At 39.4% G+C, this 23,110-nt stretch overlaps 1 protein-coding gene across 1 annotated transcript in view; it reads right to left on the bottom strand.

Annotated features, from left to right (window-relative positions):
• The window catches only part of TMEM245 (transmembrane protein 245), a 75,411-nt gene that overhangs the window by 18,723 nt on the left and 33,578 nt on the right, over nucleotides 1-23,110 (bottom strand). The window contains exons 8-14 of the mRNA XM_052645010.1: nucleotides 22,990-23,094; nucleotides 19,961-20,043; nucleotides 18,806-18,896; nucleotides 12,315-12,413; nucleotides 9,116-9,247; nucleotides 4,975-5,097; nucleotides 4,700-4,845 (exon numbers count right to left, since the gene is read on the bottom strand). Of these exons, the coding sequence (XP_052500970.1) occupies nucleotides 4,700-4,845; nucleotides 4,975-5,097; nucleotides 9,116-9,247; nucleotides 12,315-12,413; nucleotides 18,806-18,896; nucleotides 19,961-20,043; nucleotides 22,990-23,094 (779 nt within the window). The remainder of the gene's footprint in view (nucleotides 1-4,699; nucleotides 4,846-4,974; nucleotides 5,098-9,115; nucleotides 9,248-12,314; nucleotides 12,414-18,805; nucleotides 18,897-19,960; nucleotides 20,044-22,989; nucleotides 23,095-23,110) is intronic.

Genomic DNA, 23,110 nt, shown 5'->3' on the forward strand with positions numbered 1-23,110 from the left:
AGACAGCAGCCCACCAGGCTCCCCCGTCTCTGGGATTCTCCAGGCAAGAACACTGGAGTAGGTTGCCATTTCCTTCTCCAATGCATGAAAGTGAAAAGTGAAAGGGAAGTCACTCAGTCATGTCCGACCTTTGCAACCCCATGGACTGCAGCCCACCAGGCTCCTCTGTCCATGGGATTTTCCAGGCAAGAGTACTGGAGTGGGGTGCCACTGCCTTCTCCAATGAATGAAAGTGAAAAGTGAAAGGGAAGTCACTCAGTCATGTCCGACCTTTGCAACCCCATGGACTGCAGCCCACCAGGCTCCTCTGTCCATGGGATTTTCCAGGCAAGAGTACTGGAGTGGGGTGCCATTGCCTTCTCCGTACTCCTCTAGCACTAAGAAAATCAACAAGAGGTTGTTTCAATTACACGCACAAATAGCAAACATTTGTATCTCAACACTAGTTCTATTATAAGACTAATAAAATGAATTTATTAATTTTTAAAGCACCACAAACAGAAACTAAATATGAAGTTTTTAAAAGTCATTTATTTTCCTTAGAAACCTGAAGCAAAGTTTAGGCTTATTAGGTTGATCTTTAATCAAGCAAGTGAAAAAGGCATTATATTTACTGACTTGGTTATTATTTAAGAACTCTAGCTTAAATTATTAATAAATTACTTTAAACAAATTAATTTAATTTCTCCAAATATGCATGAAATTCTGCCTCTCTATTACAGCATTAGAAAATCTCTTCAAATAAGTGAAAATATATTTTCTTACAGCTTTAAACTCTTCCTTATACATTTCAATTTAAACAATATTTATAATCTTCAATCTATAACAATTTCCAATGAATATTTAAAATTTAATATTTTCAGTGAAAACTGGAAATACTGATTTACTAAATGATTGACATCAATTTCTATTAACCCTAGTATTTTCAATTCTGCAAAACTAGAGGTGGGGAGCATGTTTACTTTCCAAATGAAAATCTCACAGTACACGCATTCTCCCATCAAATTGATGACTAGGACTCCCCCACCCACCAGCCCTGAAAAGCTGTAATCCCACAAGCAAGAGCCATACCCGTGTGCATGCACTCATGTGAAAATATCACACACACTAAATTGCACTGAGGCCGTGACAACATGCAACTTAGTAATGTGCAATATCTCCACCAGAGCAAGCAGAATGGAGCATCGGGGAAGAAGGGTGTGATGCAAACATTCAGGACACAACATGCTCTAAGGGGAGGAACATGGTTTGAGGGTAAAGGATGCATGCCACTAACTCAAAAATTCATGAAATGTAAACCCAACCACAGATGTAGTCAGTATAGAGGAACACTTACCCAGAATGGAGAAAAATAACAAAGGTTCAGAAATTCAATGGGACAGTGTTTCTATCAATAGCCACATATTTCAGAAGACAAAGCTTGAAGAACAAAGACACTTTCACTGTCTGGACATGCAGTTCACTCTCAATTTCAATTCCACTTTTTAACTTATTAATGAATAATGTGAAATGAGTCTAATAACTCACTTAACTGTAACAATGATGAGGACTAATGATTGGTGCTTATAAAATCTGATATAACTGATAATTTACAGACAAAACTACAGCCTCGGGACATTGTAATAACATTTTCACGATCATTTATAGAATATTTTTCCCTCTTAAAATCTGTCTCCTTGAAGAAACATATTCCATCTTGAATATAATCCCTAAGAACAAAAAAACTGACAGTTTGTGGAACTAGAGCTCATTGTTATCCTACATACATGAGAAAATTTTTTAGAGACATCTATGTAAAACTGCATATTTTAAGTCTTGAATTTGACCCAGTAAAGAAGTAAAAAGCACTCAGACTGCTAAAAATCATCCTGAATTATAATCTATAATTTATATAACTTTAGAGTTGTGCTTAGAAAAATGGCCCAGCCTGTATCAAGTTATCTTGTCTGCACCATATTTTTCAGACTCACAGAAATCTATCAATTTTGAGAACAATTAGGACTGTTGTACTGCTCCTGAGGGTTGTTAAAATTTTTTCCATATTAAAAATAAAATGAATGGTTTTTGTATGAGTACACATTAGAACCAAGACATGGGCTACTGTTACAGCACATAATTAATGTGTACGATCCCAAGAAGATAAAGCAAATCTAACCTGTAAAGAGATATGTATTTCCTCATATCGCTATAGATGACTACACTCTCTCTAACCTCAAATTCCTTCCTGAACCAAAGACCTCAATTTTTAAAAAATTTTCACTGAAATACAGTCAATTTACAATGTTGTATTTGTTTCAGGTGTACAGTAAAGTGATTCACTTATACATACATATACATACATATTTACAGTCTCTTCCATTATAGTTATTACAAGATATTGAGTATCATGTGATATACAGTAGGTCCTAGTTATTTTTTATATATGGTAGTGTGTATATTTTAATCCCAAACTCCTAATTTGACCCTCTCCATATCCCCTTTGGTAATCATAAGTTTGTTTTCTATGTCTGTGAGTTTATTTGTTTTGTAAATAAGTTCGTTCGCAGTCTTTTTTTTTAGATTCCATATATCAGTGATATCATATGGTATTTGTCATTCTCTGCAAAGAACTAAATTTTTAGCTTCTGGCTTCATGTGTCCAGCTGAATAATGTTAACAGTACCACAAATTTAATTCATCACTTTTGACACAACCACTTCCTCCTGGAGGAAAGCATCATGGTATACCAGAAGAATGCGTGATCTCCATCAGCTGGATATGGGTGCAAATCACAGCTTTGCTTACCAATTCCAAGAAATCACGACATTAAAGAGTAATGTTTAAAACAAAGGAGATGGCATTATCTTGTGTGGAAAAAAATGACTCAGTGACAGATATTCAGAGGATGGTCAGCTATGCTAATAAAGGTTATGTCAGGAAAACGTAGTATCTTAATCTTTAAGTTCTTTACAGACAAGCTAGATAATTTTGCGTAAGACTTGGCTTAAGTAACATCGCTTAGAGGATTCTGACAGCCTTGATGTGGTTGATTCCATAACTTAACCCTACTGGGAAGACAGAAAGTTATTTTCCCTTTTTGGTAAGAATATTTGCATAAACTTATCTGAGTCAGACAGATGTCACTTAGATAAACTAAAGTTAATCTATTGCTAGATTAATAAAGATGATAACCGAAGGTCACATAGGCTTAGAAGGGTTGCTGAAACCAAAAAGTATCTTTCCTGAAGACAACGTCACCCTGAAAGGTGTTACAGTACACAGTATAGTCCCAAACTTGGAATAATTACATGGATGGCTCCAGGTGGATACCTGAGAGCACCAAAGGGGATACGAGCTTTCTTGTTTCTAATCCCACTTACTGTCCAATAACGGCTTCCCAGGTGGTTCAGTGATCAAGAATCCGCCTGCCAATGCAGGAGACGAGGGTTTGATCCCTGGGTCAGGAAGATCCCCTAGAGGAGGAAATGGCAACCCATTCCACTATTCTTCCTGGGAAACCCCATGGACATTGGAGCCTGGCGGGCTGCAGATCATGGGGTCACAAAAGAGTCAGACACAACTTAGTGACTACAACAACAACTGTCCAATAAAGTCTAGGAGGAAAAAGGGGGAAAAAACCTAGCAAAGTTTCCAGAGAAAAATACAGTTTAGGTGTATGCATGCTATTTGAATGTAACCAAGGATTTTCCAAAGATTAAAGTGGTATCCTCATCAGCTGTTACATGAACACAGTGGAGGAAAAAAAAAAGCCAAAATCAGTCAGACAAAATTATCAGGTCAAATCAAGATTTCTGTAGAAGACTAGTTTCGAGCAACTATCATTTTCTTAAAAGTATGTGGAAACAGAAATGCCAGCCAAAGATTCACTATTCAGAGAAGCTTTAGACACCTAACAACTTATTAAAAAAAGAATCTCTCATGGATAACACGAGGACTTAATTTGAGTAGCTATTCAACAGAAGTCAAAATGAAGTAGAGTCTTATTAATGAATTAAGAACAATGAGGGACAAAGGTTGGGGAAGGAGCTGAAACAAGGCTGCAAAAGGCCTTTCCCTACCTGACATGATGAAAAGGAAAAGGGAGTCAGTGACTTGGAAAGAGAATATGAAGAATAAAAGTTGAAGAATCAGCTCATTCAAAAGTCAAGCCTGTGATACATGGATATCAGATGACATGATGGAAGTTTCTGGCCAGAAGCTATGATACACACAGAGCCTATGATTTGGAGATAACTGCAAATTTCTCATTTCTAGGATCCAAAGTACCCCCTGCAGAGGGCACAGCCTGGCTGCAGAGGGCAAGAGGAAGAAACAGGAAGGCCATCTACTCTCCTCCATGAGCAAAGTCAGAACTCCTGAGAGTATGAGGAGGCTTCTGAGAGAAGGTGAGGTGTACGTGTGGTGCAGGAGAGGCTTCACCTGAGTAAACCAAGTAATGATTAGAAGCTGGAGTAAGAGCCTGTGGATGTAAAGCTGATGGAAACAGGCCACTGGATCTTTGCACATCACAGACTTGAGGGCAGGACACTGAAAATGTTTTACATTAGCCTCGCAAGGGAGATTTTAAAAATTTGAAAATGCCAGTGTCCCTCAGTCGTTCAGCACTGAATGCTGCTAGGAAGGCTCAAGACAGAAAAACAGGCCTCTTGTGGAGAGCAGTTTCTGAAGGAAGTAAGAACAGCATAAATCTTATCCCTACCTGATAGCTTCTTCCACAGACTGGCCAATAATATTAGAAGAAGGACCTGGCTGAGATAGTGGTGTCAGGCTTATCACCCACTTCACTGGCTTGTAGTACTCATCACTGGAACTTAACAGATAAAATAGTGTGGTCAGGAAAATTATCTGCAAAACAAAGGACAGTATCTCCTAAAATACCACATTTGGAAACTACAGGAAGGATAACACAAGCGGAACCAAGAATATGCTTTGCTGTGGAAGGCGTGCAACATGTGCTCGGCTGTGTGGACATACCAGCGACAGGACAAAGTTGAGGAGGGCAGTCCCGCTGTAGAAAAGGATGGTCAGGAGCGTGGTGACGGTGGAGAAGAGCAGACTCACGTTCCGGCTCATGACGATCCACAGAGACTCTAAGATCTGCAAATATTCAAACGACGCTCAGTAAGGAAAACGGTTAGGTAAATCACGGTGAACCTACTGCAAACAGTAGGCCGCCATTAAAACATCCCTACCATAACGCAGAAATATATTTGATGATATTTTTTTAAATGTATCTGTTTAAAAAACCTCCTCTGTTTAAAAAACCAGACACAGAAAGTTTATACACAGCATGACTATAACTATGTGAACATGGCACACAGAGAAAAAAATACCTACAGGAGAACATGCCAGAATGTAACCTGTGACTGGATATAGCTTCTAGGACCACAAGTGCAGGCCATGAAATCCTAATATTTGCCTTATTAGTCACCTCCCCTACTACCTTGCCATCTCCAACTTAGAACAATTGAAAAATATAAAAACATCACTTCAATGACTTCACTAACATCACAATAACAGAAACGAACTGAAGTCACAAAAACAAAATGAACAGATGGGGTCAGAGCTCTGCAACTGAAAATCTTTCCTCAGATAGACATGACCCTATACTAAGACCTACTGAGTTCATTTGATCCACCAGCAAATTCACTAGAACCAGATAGTAACACATGTGAAATATTACTGAAAGAAGATGTATAATGTTTATAGCATGCCTACATGTTTTCCTTTCCTGTCTCTTCATGAATTCAGTCCTACTTGATAATGTCTGTTCTATTATTATCCCCAAGAGGACTACTATATCTACTACTGTGGGCAAGAATCCCTTAGAAGAAATGCCCTCATAGTCAACAAGAGTCCAAAATGCAGTACTTCAGTGCAGTCTCAAAAATGCAAGAATGATCTCGGTTCATTTCCAAGGTAAACCATTCAATATCACAGTAATCCAAGTCTATGCCCCAACCACTAATGCTGAAGAAGCTGAACAGTTCGATGAAGATCTATAAGACCTCCTAGAACTAACATGAAAAAAAAGATGTCCTTTTCATCACAGAGGACTGGAATGCAAAAGCAGGAAGTCAAGAGATACCTGGAGTAACAGGCAAGTTTGGCCTTGGAGTACAGAATGAAGCAGGACAAAGGCTCGCAGAGTACGGCCAAGGGAACACACTGGTCACAGCAAACACCGTCTTTCCAACAACACAAGAGATAACTGAACACACGGACATCACTGGACGGTCAATACCTAAATCAGATTGAGAGGGCTATCCTCCCTCTCTCTTAATGAAAAACATGGAGGCAAGGTGATCAGAAAAACACCTCCATTATAGCTTTCAAAATGCTTCCCTAAACCTCACAGCAAGGTGGTGAGGGAAGCAGTGGAGATGATATTTCCGTTTTACAGATATACAAACTGAAGCTCAGGGATTTTAAAAAACTTGCCCAAGGGCCTGAAGCTAGTAAGTTGGAACCAGAGCTGGGCACCAGAACTCCTAACATCTGTTTTATTTTGGTGCCCTTTCCAAAAGAGAAATTCTGTTTTCTGTCATATGTCCAAGTTATACCATCTGTGCTATGAAAGGCCTATCCATTCCTTTCCTGCCTCAAACGTACGACTTATAAAAGGCGTATTTTGTTGTCCTCGGTGTTTCTTGCAAACCTCAGCGCAGGCTTCATGAGAGGAGTTTGGAAGGCTAGTTTCATTTACAATAACTCCTTACATAAAATCTTGCAAATGCTTCATGATGCCTACAAAAATATGCATGACTGACTGACTGACCTTGTGGGATAAAGAATGAATGAATAATGCCACTGATTCCAAGAAACAAACCAACAATGCCCTTACTTGTGATTTTGACAAGCATTCTTTTGGGGAATTCTGTCTTTGGAATTTTTATTAAAAATTAAAAAAAAAAGTTTCTGGGTCATACTGATAGGAAATACGCTGCGGTAATTCTTAAGAAATTAGCGGAATACATTAACTGTAGACTGGTAGTTGCCAGCCACAAACCAGCAACTTTTCTATGTACTCAAAGGGATTAAGAAGAAAGGTTCAGAAAATAAGAAATAGATGTTGGGTATTATAAAACTAAAAAACCAAATCAGGGGCTGACCTTGACGTTTCTTAAGATTTTTTCTGATGAGATAGGTGGTGATGTTAAAGAACGCGATTTTTTTAATACTGTATAATAAAATATGTCAATATTTAGAAATTAGTGAACATTAATTCCAAATGACCAGTGCACATTACAAAATCATGCAAGGGTGAAAGATCCTTTCCTAGCCAAGACAGATCCATGGACCCTAATATAGGAGAGTAGAAAACGTTCACTGATAATGCTTTCAAATTCCACACTGCAACTAACCTTAAAGAAATACCATCTGCTGAGTGTCACAGTAGTATCAAAGAATTGTCACAATGATCTGAAAAGGTTATTAACAGACTTCCCTCTCTTTTCCAACTACATATCTGTGTGAGGCTGGATTTTCCTCACATACTTCAAACAAAACAACATATTCCAACAGACTTGAGTACAAGAACAAGTATGAGAATCCAGACATTAAATAGGTTTGCAAAAATGTAATGAAAGCCGCTCTTATCACTAAATCATTATTTTGTTTTGGAAAATGGTTATTTTTCAAACACAAAAAGCATGTTCTTTATGTCAACATTGTATTTTAGTAGCTGTTAAATATTTTTAAAGTTCTCGGTTTTAACTGCTAATACAATAAATACCAATAGAATGCACATCAGCAAAAGCTCTTTGGAGCTCTCAGACCAAAAAGTTTGAGAGCCACTGGACTAGAGAAAACAGAGGGAAGGGATTATCCAAAGCAACATTCTTAGAACTGAAGGACATGAATTTCTAGATTTAACCTCAAACTATCACAGCTATATTAGGCGATTGGGAGGACGGGAAAATGTGAGTGCAGGAATGGGCAAAGGGCCCAACAGAGTCGTAAGAAAACCCCAGGGGAGCAGTAAGGAGGCACTGAGAGACTTGTATCTTCATCTTCCATGTCAGAAGCCGAAGATAACACTGTGAAACCCAGGAAGACCAGCATAAATATTATTTTAGAAATTTAGAGGTAAATACACAGAGAAAGTTGAAAGAATGCAGAGCTCAGGAGAATGAGACTGAAGGGGGAAGCACAGAGCAGGGGCAACGCTATTCATTATTTAACACCTTAAAGCATCTTCGACTTTTCAGCTATGGTCATCTCTTGTTCTGATAAAAATTAAAATTTAAAAACATCTAGCACAGCAAACCTCCACTTTTTAAAAAATTTTATTTTTTTAAAGTTTTTTTTTGATGTGGACCATTTTTTTTTAAAACTCTTTATTGAATTTGCCACAACACTGCTTCCATTCTGGTTTGGTTTTCTGGCACCAAGGCATGTGGGGTCCTAGCTCCTCAACTAGGAATCGGAGCTGCACCCTCTGCACTGGAAGGACTTTTCCCAACCACTGGACCACCAGGGAAGTCCCAAACCTCATTTTTATTAACATGATAAGAGTTACAAGTTTATTCACAAGAGAGGATTTCTCACCTCTGTGAAAAGCCACAGGCCGAGAGACCTCACAAAGTACGCTATGGAGTGAGACTCAGCAACACTGCAGACTGTTCCTTGCTGCCTCCAATCTTCTGGATAGCAAGACAGAGGCGGGTGGCATGAAGGAAGGACAGGAGGGATGACAGAAATCTAAGCCTTTAAGCATCCAGTCTCTCTATTGTAACTGGAACCATATTTCTATCTGCCAAAGGACTTGACCAACCAAAGGCGGCTCCCCTGCTAGTGGTTCAACTAGGGGCATTCTGGTCAGTCTCGGGGATGAGGACACCATTCTCAGAACCCGGGAGCCGCAGCATCGTGCATGCTTCCTGAGTCAGCATCTCTTGGTTACTCTTCAACCATAGAGGAGGGATCAGGGGAGCTACACTTGAGGCCTACGGCTTTGGGACATCTTCCTGGTGCATTTAGAATTCTCAAAACTGCAAAATCTCATGGCATTAAAATCAGGGTGATGAAAGACACTTACGTGCGTGAAAAAAACCTGGGAATTAGAGTCTGTTTTTTCCTAAGTCCAATTTAATTAAAAAATAATATTTCTTACCGAAAGAAATGTCTCAATGTTCTCGTGGACAAAGGAAGCGATATCCTGCCAGTCGAGAATGTCCCCCAGCCAGCTATTCTGACGACTTATGTGCAGCTTGTGCCCTCTGTGCCTTCCAGAGTGCGATACGTTCTGTGGAACAAAACAGTTCAGACATGAAAGCCCCGTCTTAACCTGAAGACAACAAGACATATAAATAGCCTACTTTGCTTCAGGTCCACTTGAGCAGTTTAGCAAATACACAGAGGTGAAAAACTTCGTGTTATATCAGAAATTAACAAAGAACTCCATCAAAAAGACCCGAAATATATTTTTCTGTTTATATTCTAGCTACTGTGTCTCAGCCTAGCTTAAATGCATCCCTCCTAAGCATGTTCATGAACACACTTTACTCGTCAGTATATTCAATTGAACATGAACATAGCATATACTTTCATCTTATTTTTCCCCCTCTTTCTCCCCTCTAACCTTTCTTTTAGTCTCCCATTTTTGCTTTTTCCCTCCTTTTCTCATCTACCTTACTACTCTTCCAAACAAGACAAAGAGAGCAGAGAGAAATAAAATATGAAAAAGTATAGCTAAAAGCAATATTAAATATCATGGCATGTATTAATCATATCTCAATAAAAGAGGGAAAAACAATGTGAAAGAGAAGGGTGCAGAGGAGAAATCTAACTTGTCTATCGGGAAAGAATTACATTGGCAGATACGCAGGAATAATGGATGTGGAAGGGTGATGAATAAACAGAGCGACTACTAAGGTTAGAATTTAGAAATAGAAGTAGATTCTTAACATTTTGCATGTGTTTCCATTTTTGTACTTTTCCAAAAAGCACAGGGATGTCAATCTTCACTAGCAAGGGAAACATTCAGTTCAGTCGCTCAGTCATGTCCGACTCTTTGCGACCCCATGAATCGCAGCACGCCAGGCCTCCCTGTCCATCACCATCTCCCGGAGTTCACTCAGACTCACATCCATCGAGTCGGTGATGCCATCCAGCCATCTCGTCCTCTGTCGTCCCCTTCTCCTCCTGCCCCCAATCCCTCCCAGCATCACAGTCTTTTCCAATGAGTCAACTCTTCTCATGAGGTGGCCAAAGTACCGGAGTTTCAGCTTTAGCATTATTCCTTCCAAAGAAATCCCAGGGCTGATCTCCTTCAGAATGGATTGGTTGGATCTCCTTGCAGTCCAAGGGACGCTCAAGAGTCTTCTCCAACACCACAGTTCAAAAGCATCAATTCTTCGGCACTCAGCCTTCTTCACAGTCCAACTCTCACATCCATACATGACCACAGGAAAAACCATAGCTTTGACTAGACTTAGGTCCTAGTAAAAGAGGTAAAGAAAGCAATGCACTTACCCATCTACAAACCAATGCTTTTAAAACACTGACCTGACCTCCCTGGACCATTCAGGAAGCTCAAAGTGGGTGAGGGACAGTAAAAGCTGTTTGTGTGTAAGCAGAAGCCCCAGAATTAGCAGAAGAAACAAGATACAACCTTTGTAATTGGCTCTTCAGCAGGTATCTAAACAGAGATTCCCCAGTTAGGTTTTGTTTGGTTTTAATATTTATTTATTTATCTTGCTCCACTGGATCTTAGTTGTAGCTTGTGGGGTCTTAAGGCAAACTCTTAGTTGCGGCATGTGGGATCTAGGTCTCTGTCAAGGGCTCAAACCCGGGCTCCCTGCACCGGGAGCTCAAAGTCTTAACCACTGGACCACCAGGAGGTGCTCCCAGTGAGTTTTAACTCTCAATTATTGAAAAACCCACAAAACCCATCACCATTCCTTCAACTTCTCCTAGGCAAGAGCCAACAAAGGTCCATGTAGTCAAAGCTATGGTTTTTCCAGTAGTCATGTATGGATGTGAGAGTTGCACTATAAGGAAAGCTGACGGCTGAAGAACTGATGCTGTTGAACTGTGGTATTGGAGAAGACTCTTGAGAGTCCCTTGGACTGCAAGGAGATCCAACCAGTCCATCCTAAAGGACATCAGTCCTGAATATTCAATGGAAGGACTGATGCTGAAGCTGAAACTTCAATACTTTGGCCACCTAATGCGAAGAACGGACTCACTGGAAAAGATCCTGATGCTGGGAAAGACTGAAGGCGGGAGGAGAAGGGGATGACAGAGGATGAGATGGTTGCACGGCATCACCGACCTGATGGACATGGGCTTGGGTGGACTCCGGGAGTTGGTGATGAACAGGGAAGCCTGGTGTGCTGCAGTCCATGGGGTCACAAAGAGTCGGACACGACTGAGCGACTGAATTGCACTGCCAAGAGCACACAATGCCAAACAGGTCACTAGGGAACATGTGCAAATATTCAACTACACCCTCCTCCCCGTTACCCAAGCTAACTCTGCCCGACGCGATCTCTCTCCCCCTGCACGGGCATCTTCCACAGCACAGTCCCTGATGGCAGTCCCAAGGGCCCTGCCAACACAGTGTACAGAATGGCTGGCATGACTACCTGCTTTCAAACTGTCATTTTTATATTTAGTAAAGAACTATACACATCATTACAAGTAGCACTAACAGTTTATTTAAAATAAAATAATCATCTCTAAACTTCTGGATCTATTTTCACTTCCTCAAAGAAAAAGTTCTCAATGTCCAGAGCTGTACTGTCCCAAATAGTAGCCACTACCCACTTGTGGCTACCGAGTACCTAAATATGCTCTTAGCGTAAAAGATAAACCAGACCTCTAACACTCAGAACGGAAAAGGTTTTATATGTATATGTTATATATAAAATATAAAATCTCATTACTTTTTCATTAATTACATATGGAAATGACATATATTGGGTATACTGTGTTAAGTAAAATACATTATTAAAATGAATCTCATCCATCCTAGTTTTTTTTTCTCCTTTTTTTAATGCAGCCACTAGAAAGTTAACATTATATATACGGCTTGCATCACACTTCTACTGCACAGATCTGGTTAAGAGGATGAGACACTGTTGAGGATAATGAAAAGCAGATAGAAAACCAATAACAGAGAAACTGATGGTTCTGCCATGAGGTTAATCATCAATTCAAGCTGACTTTTATGATCTGAGGTTTAAGACCTTGCAGGTTAAAAATGTCAAGAAATGAAACCTCTGTGTTAACACAATCCGACCTAGTCAATGAGTCCATAAAAGGACATTATTAGTTTACAACTGAAATCCTTAGCTAAAATAACTTACCTTTACAAACCAAGAATGATACAGCCTATCCCAAAGTTCTAGTACTTGTTTTTCAATTACGGCCGTATTATTCACCTTATCTCCGAGAATTTTATGAAGCTGGAAGGAATACAGATTTAATCTGAGTTAGTGTTTCAGGCAACAATCCAGTAAAATTAATACATGCTGGTCTTTATATTTGTTCCAAATCAAACTAAAATGTCCCAGACTATTTAACTGCCTCCAACCACACTGTTCTTTCCTTAAACTCTACCCAGTATTTCCAGTAAATACTCTCTCTGCCGTCTTTTTGCTTCTTGATTATTTCCTTTGTTCTTAGGTCTCTAAGAAAACTTCTTTAGGTCTTAAGAGAACAAAGCCATGCTTACTGACTTTTCTGATCTCATCTGCCCAGAGAAAAATCTTTTCCAAGTGACCCTGGTGCTCATCCATTATATGGAAGTATCATGTTACACTTGCCACTAGCATTAGAATTACCACACAACTTCAGGTAAAATTTTAGAACCTTAGCTATAAACACAAATCTTCCTTTGAATATGCTGAGATGTTAGGTCTCAGTGTGTGTTATTTGCTTAGTCGTGTCCAACTCTGCGACTCCATGGACTGTAGCCCGCCAGGCTCCTTTGTCCATGGGGTTCTCCAGGCAAGAATGCGGGAGTGGGTAGTCATTCCCTTCTCTAGGGATCTTCCCACCCCAGGGATTGAACTCGGGTCTTCTGCACTGCAGGCAGATTCCTTACTGTCTGAGCCAGAGATGTCAGGACTCAAGAGTTATGACCAATTAAGACTGGCTCAGGGTTTGGGAAATCAAAAACACTAAGACAAGATAACTTGGAGAAAGCTATTCATTATAGTATCTCATCCCACATTTTACATGTTATTAAAACCATATGGTAATCTTAAAGACGCTTTTAAAAAGACAATGATTTGTTGCCCCACTTAATATAATTGCTGCCATTTTTCCCTCTGCAACTTTCTGCCTGCTTACACAGATACAGTTTAGAATTCTATGTTTTCTTTTGCATCAGAAGTATTTCATTTTTATTCTTCAACACTAACCTTTATTTTTAATGGTTTCATATTAGCTAAGGTTTTCTATTATTATTTAATCAATCATAGGACATAGAGATGGTTCTCAATTTATAATGTCACAAGTAACACTGCAATAAATATCCTTATGCAACTTTTTTATTACTAACATTAAGATAAACATACAGGAATCAGGAAATAAGCATTTTAATGACTCTGGTGAAACACTGCTAAACTGTCTTCTATAAGGACTGTACCAATTAATACTTACCAATGTTGTATGAAAGAACCAATTTTTCCCAAACCTTATGAACTGATAAATTATTAAATTATTAGATAATTCAATAGGTGTGAAATGGTAATAATTATTTTTATTTTTCTTTAGTGATGAGAGTGACCATTTTCCATGTTGGTTTTCAATGTGTATTTCCTTTTGTGTGACCTAACCATACAAGGAGATCCAACCAGTCCATTCTGAAGGAGATCAGCCCTGGAATTTCTTTGGAAGGAATGATGCTAAAGATGAAACTCCAGTACTTTGGCCACCTCACGCGAACAGTTGACTCACTGGAAAAGACTGATGCTGGGAGGGATTGGGGGCAAGAGGAGAAGGGGAAGACAGAGGATGAGATGGCTGGATGGCATCACTGACTCGATGGACGTGAGTCTGAGTGAACTCCAGGAGTTGGTGATAGACAGGGAGGCCTGGCGTGCTGCGATTCATGGGGTCGCAAAGAGTCGGACATGACTGAGCGACTAAACTGAACTGAACCATACCTTTTGACCATTTAATGCTGATCTTATAGATACCTGGACCAGTTTTTTGACATACTTGATACAAATATATCTGCTCAGTGTTTTCTCTTACATTTGATTTATTCATAAACCAAAGACAAATTAGTGAATATAAAAGCCATTCATCTTTGCATAGTATTTTAGTTTACAAATGGCTTTCACCTACATTCTGTGACCTTTGCAACAATCTCAACAAAGTTAGACAGAAAAAGGTTTGGTTAACCCTTTATTCTTTTAAAATGAGAAAACAGAAAGAATCTATGATAGGCCCAAGGTCATGCAGCTAAGAGTTGGGATTAAAAGTAGCAGAGTTAGGATCAAAAGTTGTCTAATAGTCTTTCATCTATAGCATATATAACCTATGAACAAAGAACACCTAACAGAGCAAATCATCCACAATAATTAAAAACCACCATTACCCCTATTCTAACTCTCCCTACTTATTTTACAATCATGGGGACTTAGTCTTTTTAAAAAAGTTTTATTTATTTATTCATCCATAATGTTTTTGGCCGTGCTGGGTCTCCATGGTTGCGGTGAACAAGGGCTTCTCGAGTTGCGGCGAGCAGGGGTCACTCTCCACCTGTGGTGCGCGGGCTTCTCAAGGTGCGGGCTTCTCTTGCTGCAGAGCACTCGCGCTAGGCGTGCAGGCTACAGTAGCTGTGGCGCACGGGCTTAGCTGCCCACAGAAGTGGAATCTTCCCTGATCAGGGATGGAACCCATGTCCCCTGCCTTGGCAGGTGGGCTTTTAAACTGGACCACTAACGAAGTCCTCTACTGACTTTAACTGTGTTTTTTATATATTACGATCATCAGATTCTCACAGTCCTATGACCTGTCAGCCTCTGGGATCTCCTTTTACCAGAAGAGGCCTAAAATGGTCACAGACAGCCTCCAGTTTTGGCTGCTTGCACAGTGGCCTTTACTGCAATAAAGAGCTATTTCAAACTGACATCTCCTTTAGCTGTCTCACTCCCAGCACAACGGTGAATAACTAAAATACCACAACTATTAACTAAAAGGAGTTGTTGCTGTTTAATCGATAAGTCATGTCTGACTTTTGCAACTCCATGGATGGTAGCCCACGAGGCTCCTCTGTCCATAGGATTTCCCAGGCAAGAATACTGGAATGGGTGTCCATTTCCTTCTCCAGGGGATCTTCTTGACCCAGGGATCGAACGTGCCATCTCCTGCACTGGCAAGCAGATTCTTTACCACTGAGCCACCTGGGAAGCCTAACTCAAAAGAGAGTTCAGCAAAATTTTGCAGCATGTTATAAAACACTCTTTTCAAATCTGTGGCGCTATCAATCATAGCAGAATACTACAGACCCCAATTACCAGCCTGCAACATTATATTATCAAAAGTCACAAGGAAGACTGGGCCACAGAACTGAGTTTAACAGGCACATCACTGCTGTTACAAAAAATCACTGAAGCATGCATACTGCTGGTGGTATGAGATGCGCTTTGTATACGAAACATAATTCCACACTAACAGCAGTCAGAATGCCATCTGAGGGCTGTGTAACTGAAGGCAAACAGCCTAATCTGCAAAAATAGGAGTAAGTCAGAAGGCAAATGTCTGTTCCAACCTTGCTTGAAATCTTGGCAGCATCTGATACAACCAACCAAGTCTTTCTTGAAACATTTTCTTCTGCAGGCCTCGCTGACACACAGGGTACAACACAGGGCTCCTCCTCCTCCATCTTCTCTGCTGGCTCACTTCTCTGGCCTTCAAAAGCCTAAGTGTGCAGGAAATCTGGTCCTCCTCAAGCTATACTCTCTCCTTAGGCCACAATACAGGCTTAATGGTGTCCTCCACCTCTAAATTCTTATGTAAAGTCCTAACCCCTAGGACCCCAGAATGTGACTGTATTTGGAGACAGGGTCTTGAAGAAAGTAATGAAGTTAAAATGAGATCACTGAATGCTGAGGAAAGAGCAAACTAGGGGGTCTGATTAGAACCATAACGATGAACAGAGGACATAGGAGATACAGTTGACAAAGCAGGCTGGAAGCAGATAGAAAGTAACCTTCTCTGTTCATACCTAAACATAGGCTATAAAAAACCTTTTTTCTTTCCTGAGTGTGGCATTCCATCCCCACCTAGTTTTGGCCCTTTCTACACTGTAGTTCTTAGGATTCAATTCTTATTTGACTCTTAGCTGGATAAGATCTGAGCTACCTCTGCAATGTCAATGACTCTTTTTAAAAAAAAAAATTATTGAGATATAACTCACACACCTTACACTTCACCCCTTTAGCTGTATAACTCAACAGTTTTTTTGCATCCACAGTTATGCAATCATTACCACAATCGATTTGGAACATTCTCAAGCCCCCAGAAGTTAACTCCATACTCATTAGTAATCACTCTTCCATTTCTTCCCAATCCTCCTACCCTTGAAAACTACTACTCTACTCTGTTTCTATAGATAAGCCTCTTTCACACATTTTATATAAATGGAATCATACTTACGTGGTCTTTTATGACTGCTTCTTTGACTTAGTAATGTTTTCAAGGTTCATCCTGTTGTAAAATGTACCAGTACTTCCTTTTTATGGTTAAATAATATTCCATTATACAGATAAATCACATTTTATTTATCCATTCAATTCAATGGTTGTTTTTAGATATTATCCCTGTGCCTCCTAAATCAGGATCACAAACATTTTTCAACTTTTCATAGAAATTCATGTCTCTTTCGCGGTCTTCCATTTTAAAGACTCTCAAGTATAAGGTTTCAAACCTATTTTTTCCTCTAAGTAATTAAAAATTTACTTTAAAATCTAAGGCACATTCTTCCAGCTATCCAAATTCCCTTTATTATTTTCCCAAATAGGTAAAAATTCCAGAATAAAAGTTTCTCCTGAACAGATAATTCAAGAATTAAACGCTAGGTTATCCACAGAATAAGTCCGGCAAACATGTATCTAAGCATCTAACAGTCCTCTGCAATATTCGGTCTCCCTTCCATGACAGTTCTGAGAGGTGTATCCACACACAGTGGGCCCCTGACCAACACTGGTTTGAACAGTGCAGGCCCACTTACATGTGAATGTCTCTCACTAAATATGTACTACAGAGGCACAAGATCTGTAGTTGGTTGAATCTAAGAATGCAGAGCCAGGTAAATGAGAGCCAGCGGTAAAGTCAGGGACTTTTCAACTACAGCGAAGGTCAGCACCTCTAACCACCACATTGTTCAAGGTCAACTGTACTTATCTTTTGTTTACTCAATAAACATTTTCTTTAAAACTTCCATGTGACAGTGGATTTGGCTAAACATTTTCTTTAAAACTTCCATGTGACAGTGGATTTGGCTATCTGGTATGGACCCAGGAAAATCAGTAACACATCTTTCTCCTAACTTTTAACTTGACCATGATTCTATCCTTAGGTTAGCCCATTATTGTATGTATAGTGTAATTTCCAAGAGGTGGCGCAGTGGTAAAGAATCTATCTGCCAGTGCAGGAGATACAAGAGATGCGGGCTTGATCCCCGGGTTGGGAAGATCCCCTGGAGGAAGAAATGGTAACCCACTCCAGTATTCTTGCCTAGAAAATGCCATGGACAGAGAAGCCTGGCAGGCCACAGTCCCTGGGGTCACAAAGAATCAGACACAATTGAGCAACTGAGTAGGCATGTATACACAGTGTAATTTCCAAGATACCTTTTGTTTTTTAGATTCTGAATTTGAATTTTAAAGAGGGAATTTTTTGGCACACATCTCAGTGCAACAAGTTTTGGCAATCCCTAGATAACCCTAATTACTCATACATTAAAACTACAAATTACCTTCATTTCCACAGGAAAAACTAGGGAAAAAAGTGATGTCCCACATCTGTATCATGGAGCCTCATTCTTAGCCACAAGAGCTGTGTCTTTTCCTCTGCCTTTCGCTTCCCCTTCACAAAACTTCAGTCAAACTCACCTCCTCAAGTACACTCCTATCTCTATATCTTGGATCACATAAATACCCCTTCTTAAAATACACTCTTCCTTCTCTCTATTCATCCAGGATCTATCATTCCATTCCTTCACAGTTTATCTCAAGTGCCACATTAAAGCACTTAAATTAGTTCCGGGCACACACTTCTAGCATATCATAGTAGAAAGAGCAAAGGATTTAGAGTTAGTCTTCAGTCTGAAAGCAAGCTCTGCAATTCATTACATGACCATTGGGAATTTACTTAAGTAAATTTACTTAAGTCTGTTTCCTTGTCTATAAAGGGGGTAAAATAATTCACTCTACTATAGGTTTCTTGGAAAGATTAAATGAAACAAATTGGAAACTGTCAAGTACAGTTATCAGCAGATAATAAAATTTAATAGGTGTTAATAATTTTTTCTCCACAAAGCCATATTTGATCAGCCAAGCTTAGAGATCATTCTGCCTAATGTACAAACAATGAATCAGATCTATTTTGAACATGAAGCAAATGCCCAGCCTCTTGGATTGTTTGAGCTACCAGCAATTATCATTAGGACTGTCCAGATGGTTTTATTTCATCCTATGTTGCCTGTTGATTTATAGATTTAAGCTTATTTCAATAACAGAAATTATAAACAGAATCTCCATTTTTGCTTTATCAAAGCAAGAAGTCACTACCAATGAAGACCCTGCAAAGAAAAAGCTGTGAAAATAGGCTCTTCCCTTACCTTGTGGGTTATCCATTCTCGTCCATACTGATATACGTTGTTGGCTGCAGAATTAAGGGCTCTTTGGACAACCTGAGCCTCAGGAAGCCAACTAATTCAAAATAAAGAAAGAAAAAATGAAAAACTGGTATAGTGTACTGCACCAGTAATCCCTGGAACTTAATTTTTTAAACAATTATTTAAAATTTACAATTCTAAAACTTGCAGAGTACTTCCTAACTTAAATTACTGACTACCTTGGGGGTAGTTAAAAAAAAAATAAAAGAGGAGGCCATACAATTTGTCATCAAGTTCAATTAGGTGAACAGCATAATCCTAGGAACACTCTCCACGAAGACGTAAAAACTCTCTCACAGAAGCCAAATTAAACAAGTAGGCAAAGAGATCCTACAGGTGTTGGAAGACTTTTCTTTTCTGTTAAGGGCCAAGGTGTAAATATTTTGGGCTTTTCGGGACATATGATCTGTATCACAACTACTCAATTCTGTCTGCTTTTTTCTGCAGCCTCCAAATAGCCACAGACAACATGACATGAACAGGTGTAGGCTGTTCCAATAAATCTTTATAGGAATAGGCGGTTGGATTTGGTTCTGAGCCGTAGCCTGCCAACTCTGCCACAAAAAATGATACAGTGTGGGAACGCTGCTGACTCTGCCATGGGGGGGATTTTCTTGAATCCCTGAACCTCTGATCCTGTTTCCTCATCTGTAAAATGGGGATAAACTCTTCAGCAAACAACATAAGGTAGGGGAAAGCTTAGTAAATCAAAGACATGTTGTAAACTGTGAGACTCAATTCAATATTCGGACTTTCCCCTCTGCTCCCCTCCATCCCATTACATGTCGTTCTTATGCAAAAATGACAACATTCAACAAAGTTTTGCAAACTCTTCTCTATTCTCTCTTCCAAGGTAACTGTACCAATGAAGATCATTTCATAAAAACAGACATAGAACCTACGCCATCCATCTCTGTTTGTCAAAATTACATCCACCATCCCATTACATGTCATTCTTATGCAAAAATGACAACATTCACAAAGTTTTGGCAAACTCTTCTCTCTTCCAAGGTAACTGTACCAATGAAGATCATTTCCTGAAAACAGACACAGAACCTAGGCCATCCATCTCTACTTTTGTCAATATTACATTCTTACTTTGCCCACTCAGGATGATTTGCTAGAGTTTCATTAATCAAATTGCTTGTGACTTCAATCATGTGTACACTCTCTTGATGTACCTGTATTATGGACAAAAGAGTATCCATGAAAATTAAACTCAATTTAGCATTTATCTTTTATAGTACTCTAGGAACAATGCTTTAAGCATCAAGTAATTAGATATCTTAGTTTCAGTTAACTTAAGAGACCTGCACTGAACAGCCACTATCCATAACAAGGCAACTCTAGATCGTTTTGTAACTCTGAGAGCTGTCATTTTGTCTCAGTAAGCAAACAACTTACCTGTAATAACTGCAAAGTTTGTCTTCCCTGTCATTAATGTCTGTGCTCAGTGTTTTTTATTTTTTGAAAACCCCAAGGGTTCCCCCTGAACCTGAACAGCTAAACAGTCAGCCAACAACTCTGGCATAAAGTTATGCTCAGACACTTCACACTAGGAAACTGCATCCTTTTAGCCTGAGATGTGTGAAACTTGAAAAATGTAATCAAAGGTACAACAAATGTGCAAATCTCCCTAGGCTTTCAATATTCACAGGATACCTTAGGGTCTCCCATATACCATTCTAAAATGTGATTTATTAATCTCAGCCCTTCTATGCCTCTCTTGCTTCCAGAACCTCTCTCTTTAATTCACAGCTTCTCTGCTGCCAGTCCCAAACCAAATCCACCACAACCCATAAGGAAATCTGTAGGTTTTTTCTGCCCACACAAGGCAGAGGAGGATAAGGAATTCCAAGTAAAAAAGCCACAAACTACATGCTTTTACCAGATGCAGTAGCAGTTTTCCACAAGCAAACACTCCTCAAATTATTGCCTGGCTGATCATTTTTCAATGCCCTTATGGTGTTTATAATAATTTTTATACCATTTAATCCTTGCTTTAGGGAGAAAGGAATTACCTAACATCCTCAACCCTGCTATTATCCCAAAATATACTAGGAACATGGAGGCAAAAAGGATTTTCTGACAAACTGGATATGCATCTATTAATAGAAGAAAAAAAGCAGTCAAGGATGACCCTGAGGCTTTTCACCTGAGCAAGCAGAATGAAGCTGTCACTTACTTGAAATGAGAAGAACAGACAAGCATGAGAGGGTCTGGAATTCAGTTCTGACATGTTATATTTGAGATATCTATTAAGACTTCAAATGGATACTGTCATGGTGTTTTAGAGAACGACGCTTTTATTGGCTAGGAGAATGAACTAGATAACCAGTAAGTTTCCTTTAAAAGCTCAGTTTGCATGAGTCCTAAACTACAAAGAAATGGTTCACTAATAATTGTTATCAAAGTTCAGGGAAGCAAACGCTGACTGAAGCATGCAATGAACAAAGAAAAAGAAAGATGAAACAATTGAGATGAGCAGGCAAGAAGACCCTACACAAAGGGACAAAGAAGGGAAAGTAGAATAGGAGAGGAAAAAGAGAAAAAAAAAAAAGGAAAAGAATTACATACTGGTGAAAGGTTTCTCTAAGAACTAGGAAAACATACAGAGGAAGGTCAAAGACAGACCTCTCAAGTCTGTAGAGTCTAAATAAGTGACTACACATGATTAAAATCCAAAGAAAAGGTTAAAACTGCATTTTAATTGAAACAGGTACAGAGAGAACAGGTTGTTAGAAGGAAATGATAAGATCAGGGCATACTGAAGCTAAGAGTGACTGAGAACAGGACTTCCAAGTGAAGTCAAATAGTAGCAAACAGCGCAATCCTTTAGTTAATTGCTGCATATTAGATTATCTATTGCTAATAGGTACTACCATATCTCTACAGCACTATATTAAAACGGTTCTCATCCAGGATGTCAGGCAAGCTTCACAATTTCTGGAAAACAACATATAAAAATCTGGGGTGCAGAGTTCAGTAGGGTCCAAATAAAATAAAGACTGTGATCGACTACAGAAGTTTTTCAAAAAGCCAGTAAGAGACAAAAAATTTAGCTGAATTTTGGAGAATGATTTTCTTTGATGAAAGAGGGGTAATAAGGACTACATTTTTAAAAATCCTCTCAAAATTCGTCTGTTGAAAGCCTAACATCCAATGTTGATAGTTATAAGAGGTAGGGCCTTTGGGAAGTAATTAGGTCATGAGGGTGGCTCTCTTATGATGGGACTGGTGGTGGTGGTTTAGTCGCTAAGTCGTGTCTGACTCTTGTGACCCCATGGGCTGCAGCCCACCAGGGCTCCTCTGTCAATAGCATTTTCCAGGCAAGAATATTGGAGTGGGTTGCCATTTCCTTCTCCAGCAGGTCTTCCCAATCCAGGGATCGAACCCAGGTCTCCTGCACTGCAGGCAGATTCCTTACTGACTGAGCTACCAGGCAAGACCTGATGGGAGACACGATGGGATTAGCGTCCTTAAACGAATACAGAGGTGCTCTTTCTCCCTATCATGTGAGAATACAGGGAGATCAGCCACCTATAAACCAGGAATAGAGCCTTTACCAAGAAGCTGACCATGCTCGCACTTTCACCTGGGGCTCTCAGCCTCCAGAACTATGAGAAATAAATGTTTGTTGTTTAAGACACTTGGTGTATGGTATTCTGTTATGGCAGTCCAAACTAAGAAGGTGGAAAGGAAATGCAAGCTGGAAGGATCTGGAAAGTCCTTCCAAAAATATCTTAATGGTAAATCAGCAGAAAGAACAATGAGACATGAAGGAAGGAATCAAATTCTGATAAGTGAACAGGATCTACACTAGGAGTCATGGACCAGACCACAGTTCTCCTTTTGAGAGAAGAACCCACTTCTCCCTCAGTATCTCCATTTTTCATCTGCCATTTACCTCAGAGGATTTTTATGATAATAAAATTTTAATGATAAAAATACATTAGGCAAATTCATGGCAAAACCAGCAATACAAAAATCATAAATACTTTAAATGCTGTAATGATTTATAAGCAAAGTAACATTTCCTACGCATGCAACTGCTGGCTTCTTATCTATACAACAAATTCTAATAGTTAAAGAGTTTATTAATGGTGATAGTAATTGTTGTACTGTACCTTTGCAGTCAGGAGTAGGGCTAAAAGAAGTGTTCCTATCACTAACAAAAATATGATGAAAATGCTAATTATTTTGTCTAACATCTTCTCCAACCAGATGATCATCTGCACAGAAATGAGA

The sequence above is a fragment of the Budorcas taxicolor genome, chromosome 8, assembly GCF_023091745.1.
Source record: "Budorcas taxicolor isolate Tak-1 chromosome 8, Takin1.1, whole genome shotgun sequence".
NCBI lineage: Eukaryota > Metazoa > Chordata > Mammalia > Artiodactyla > Bovidae > Budorcas > Budorcas taxicolor.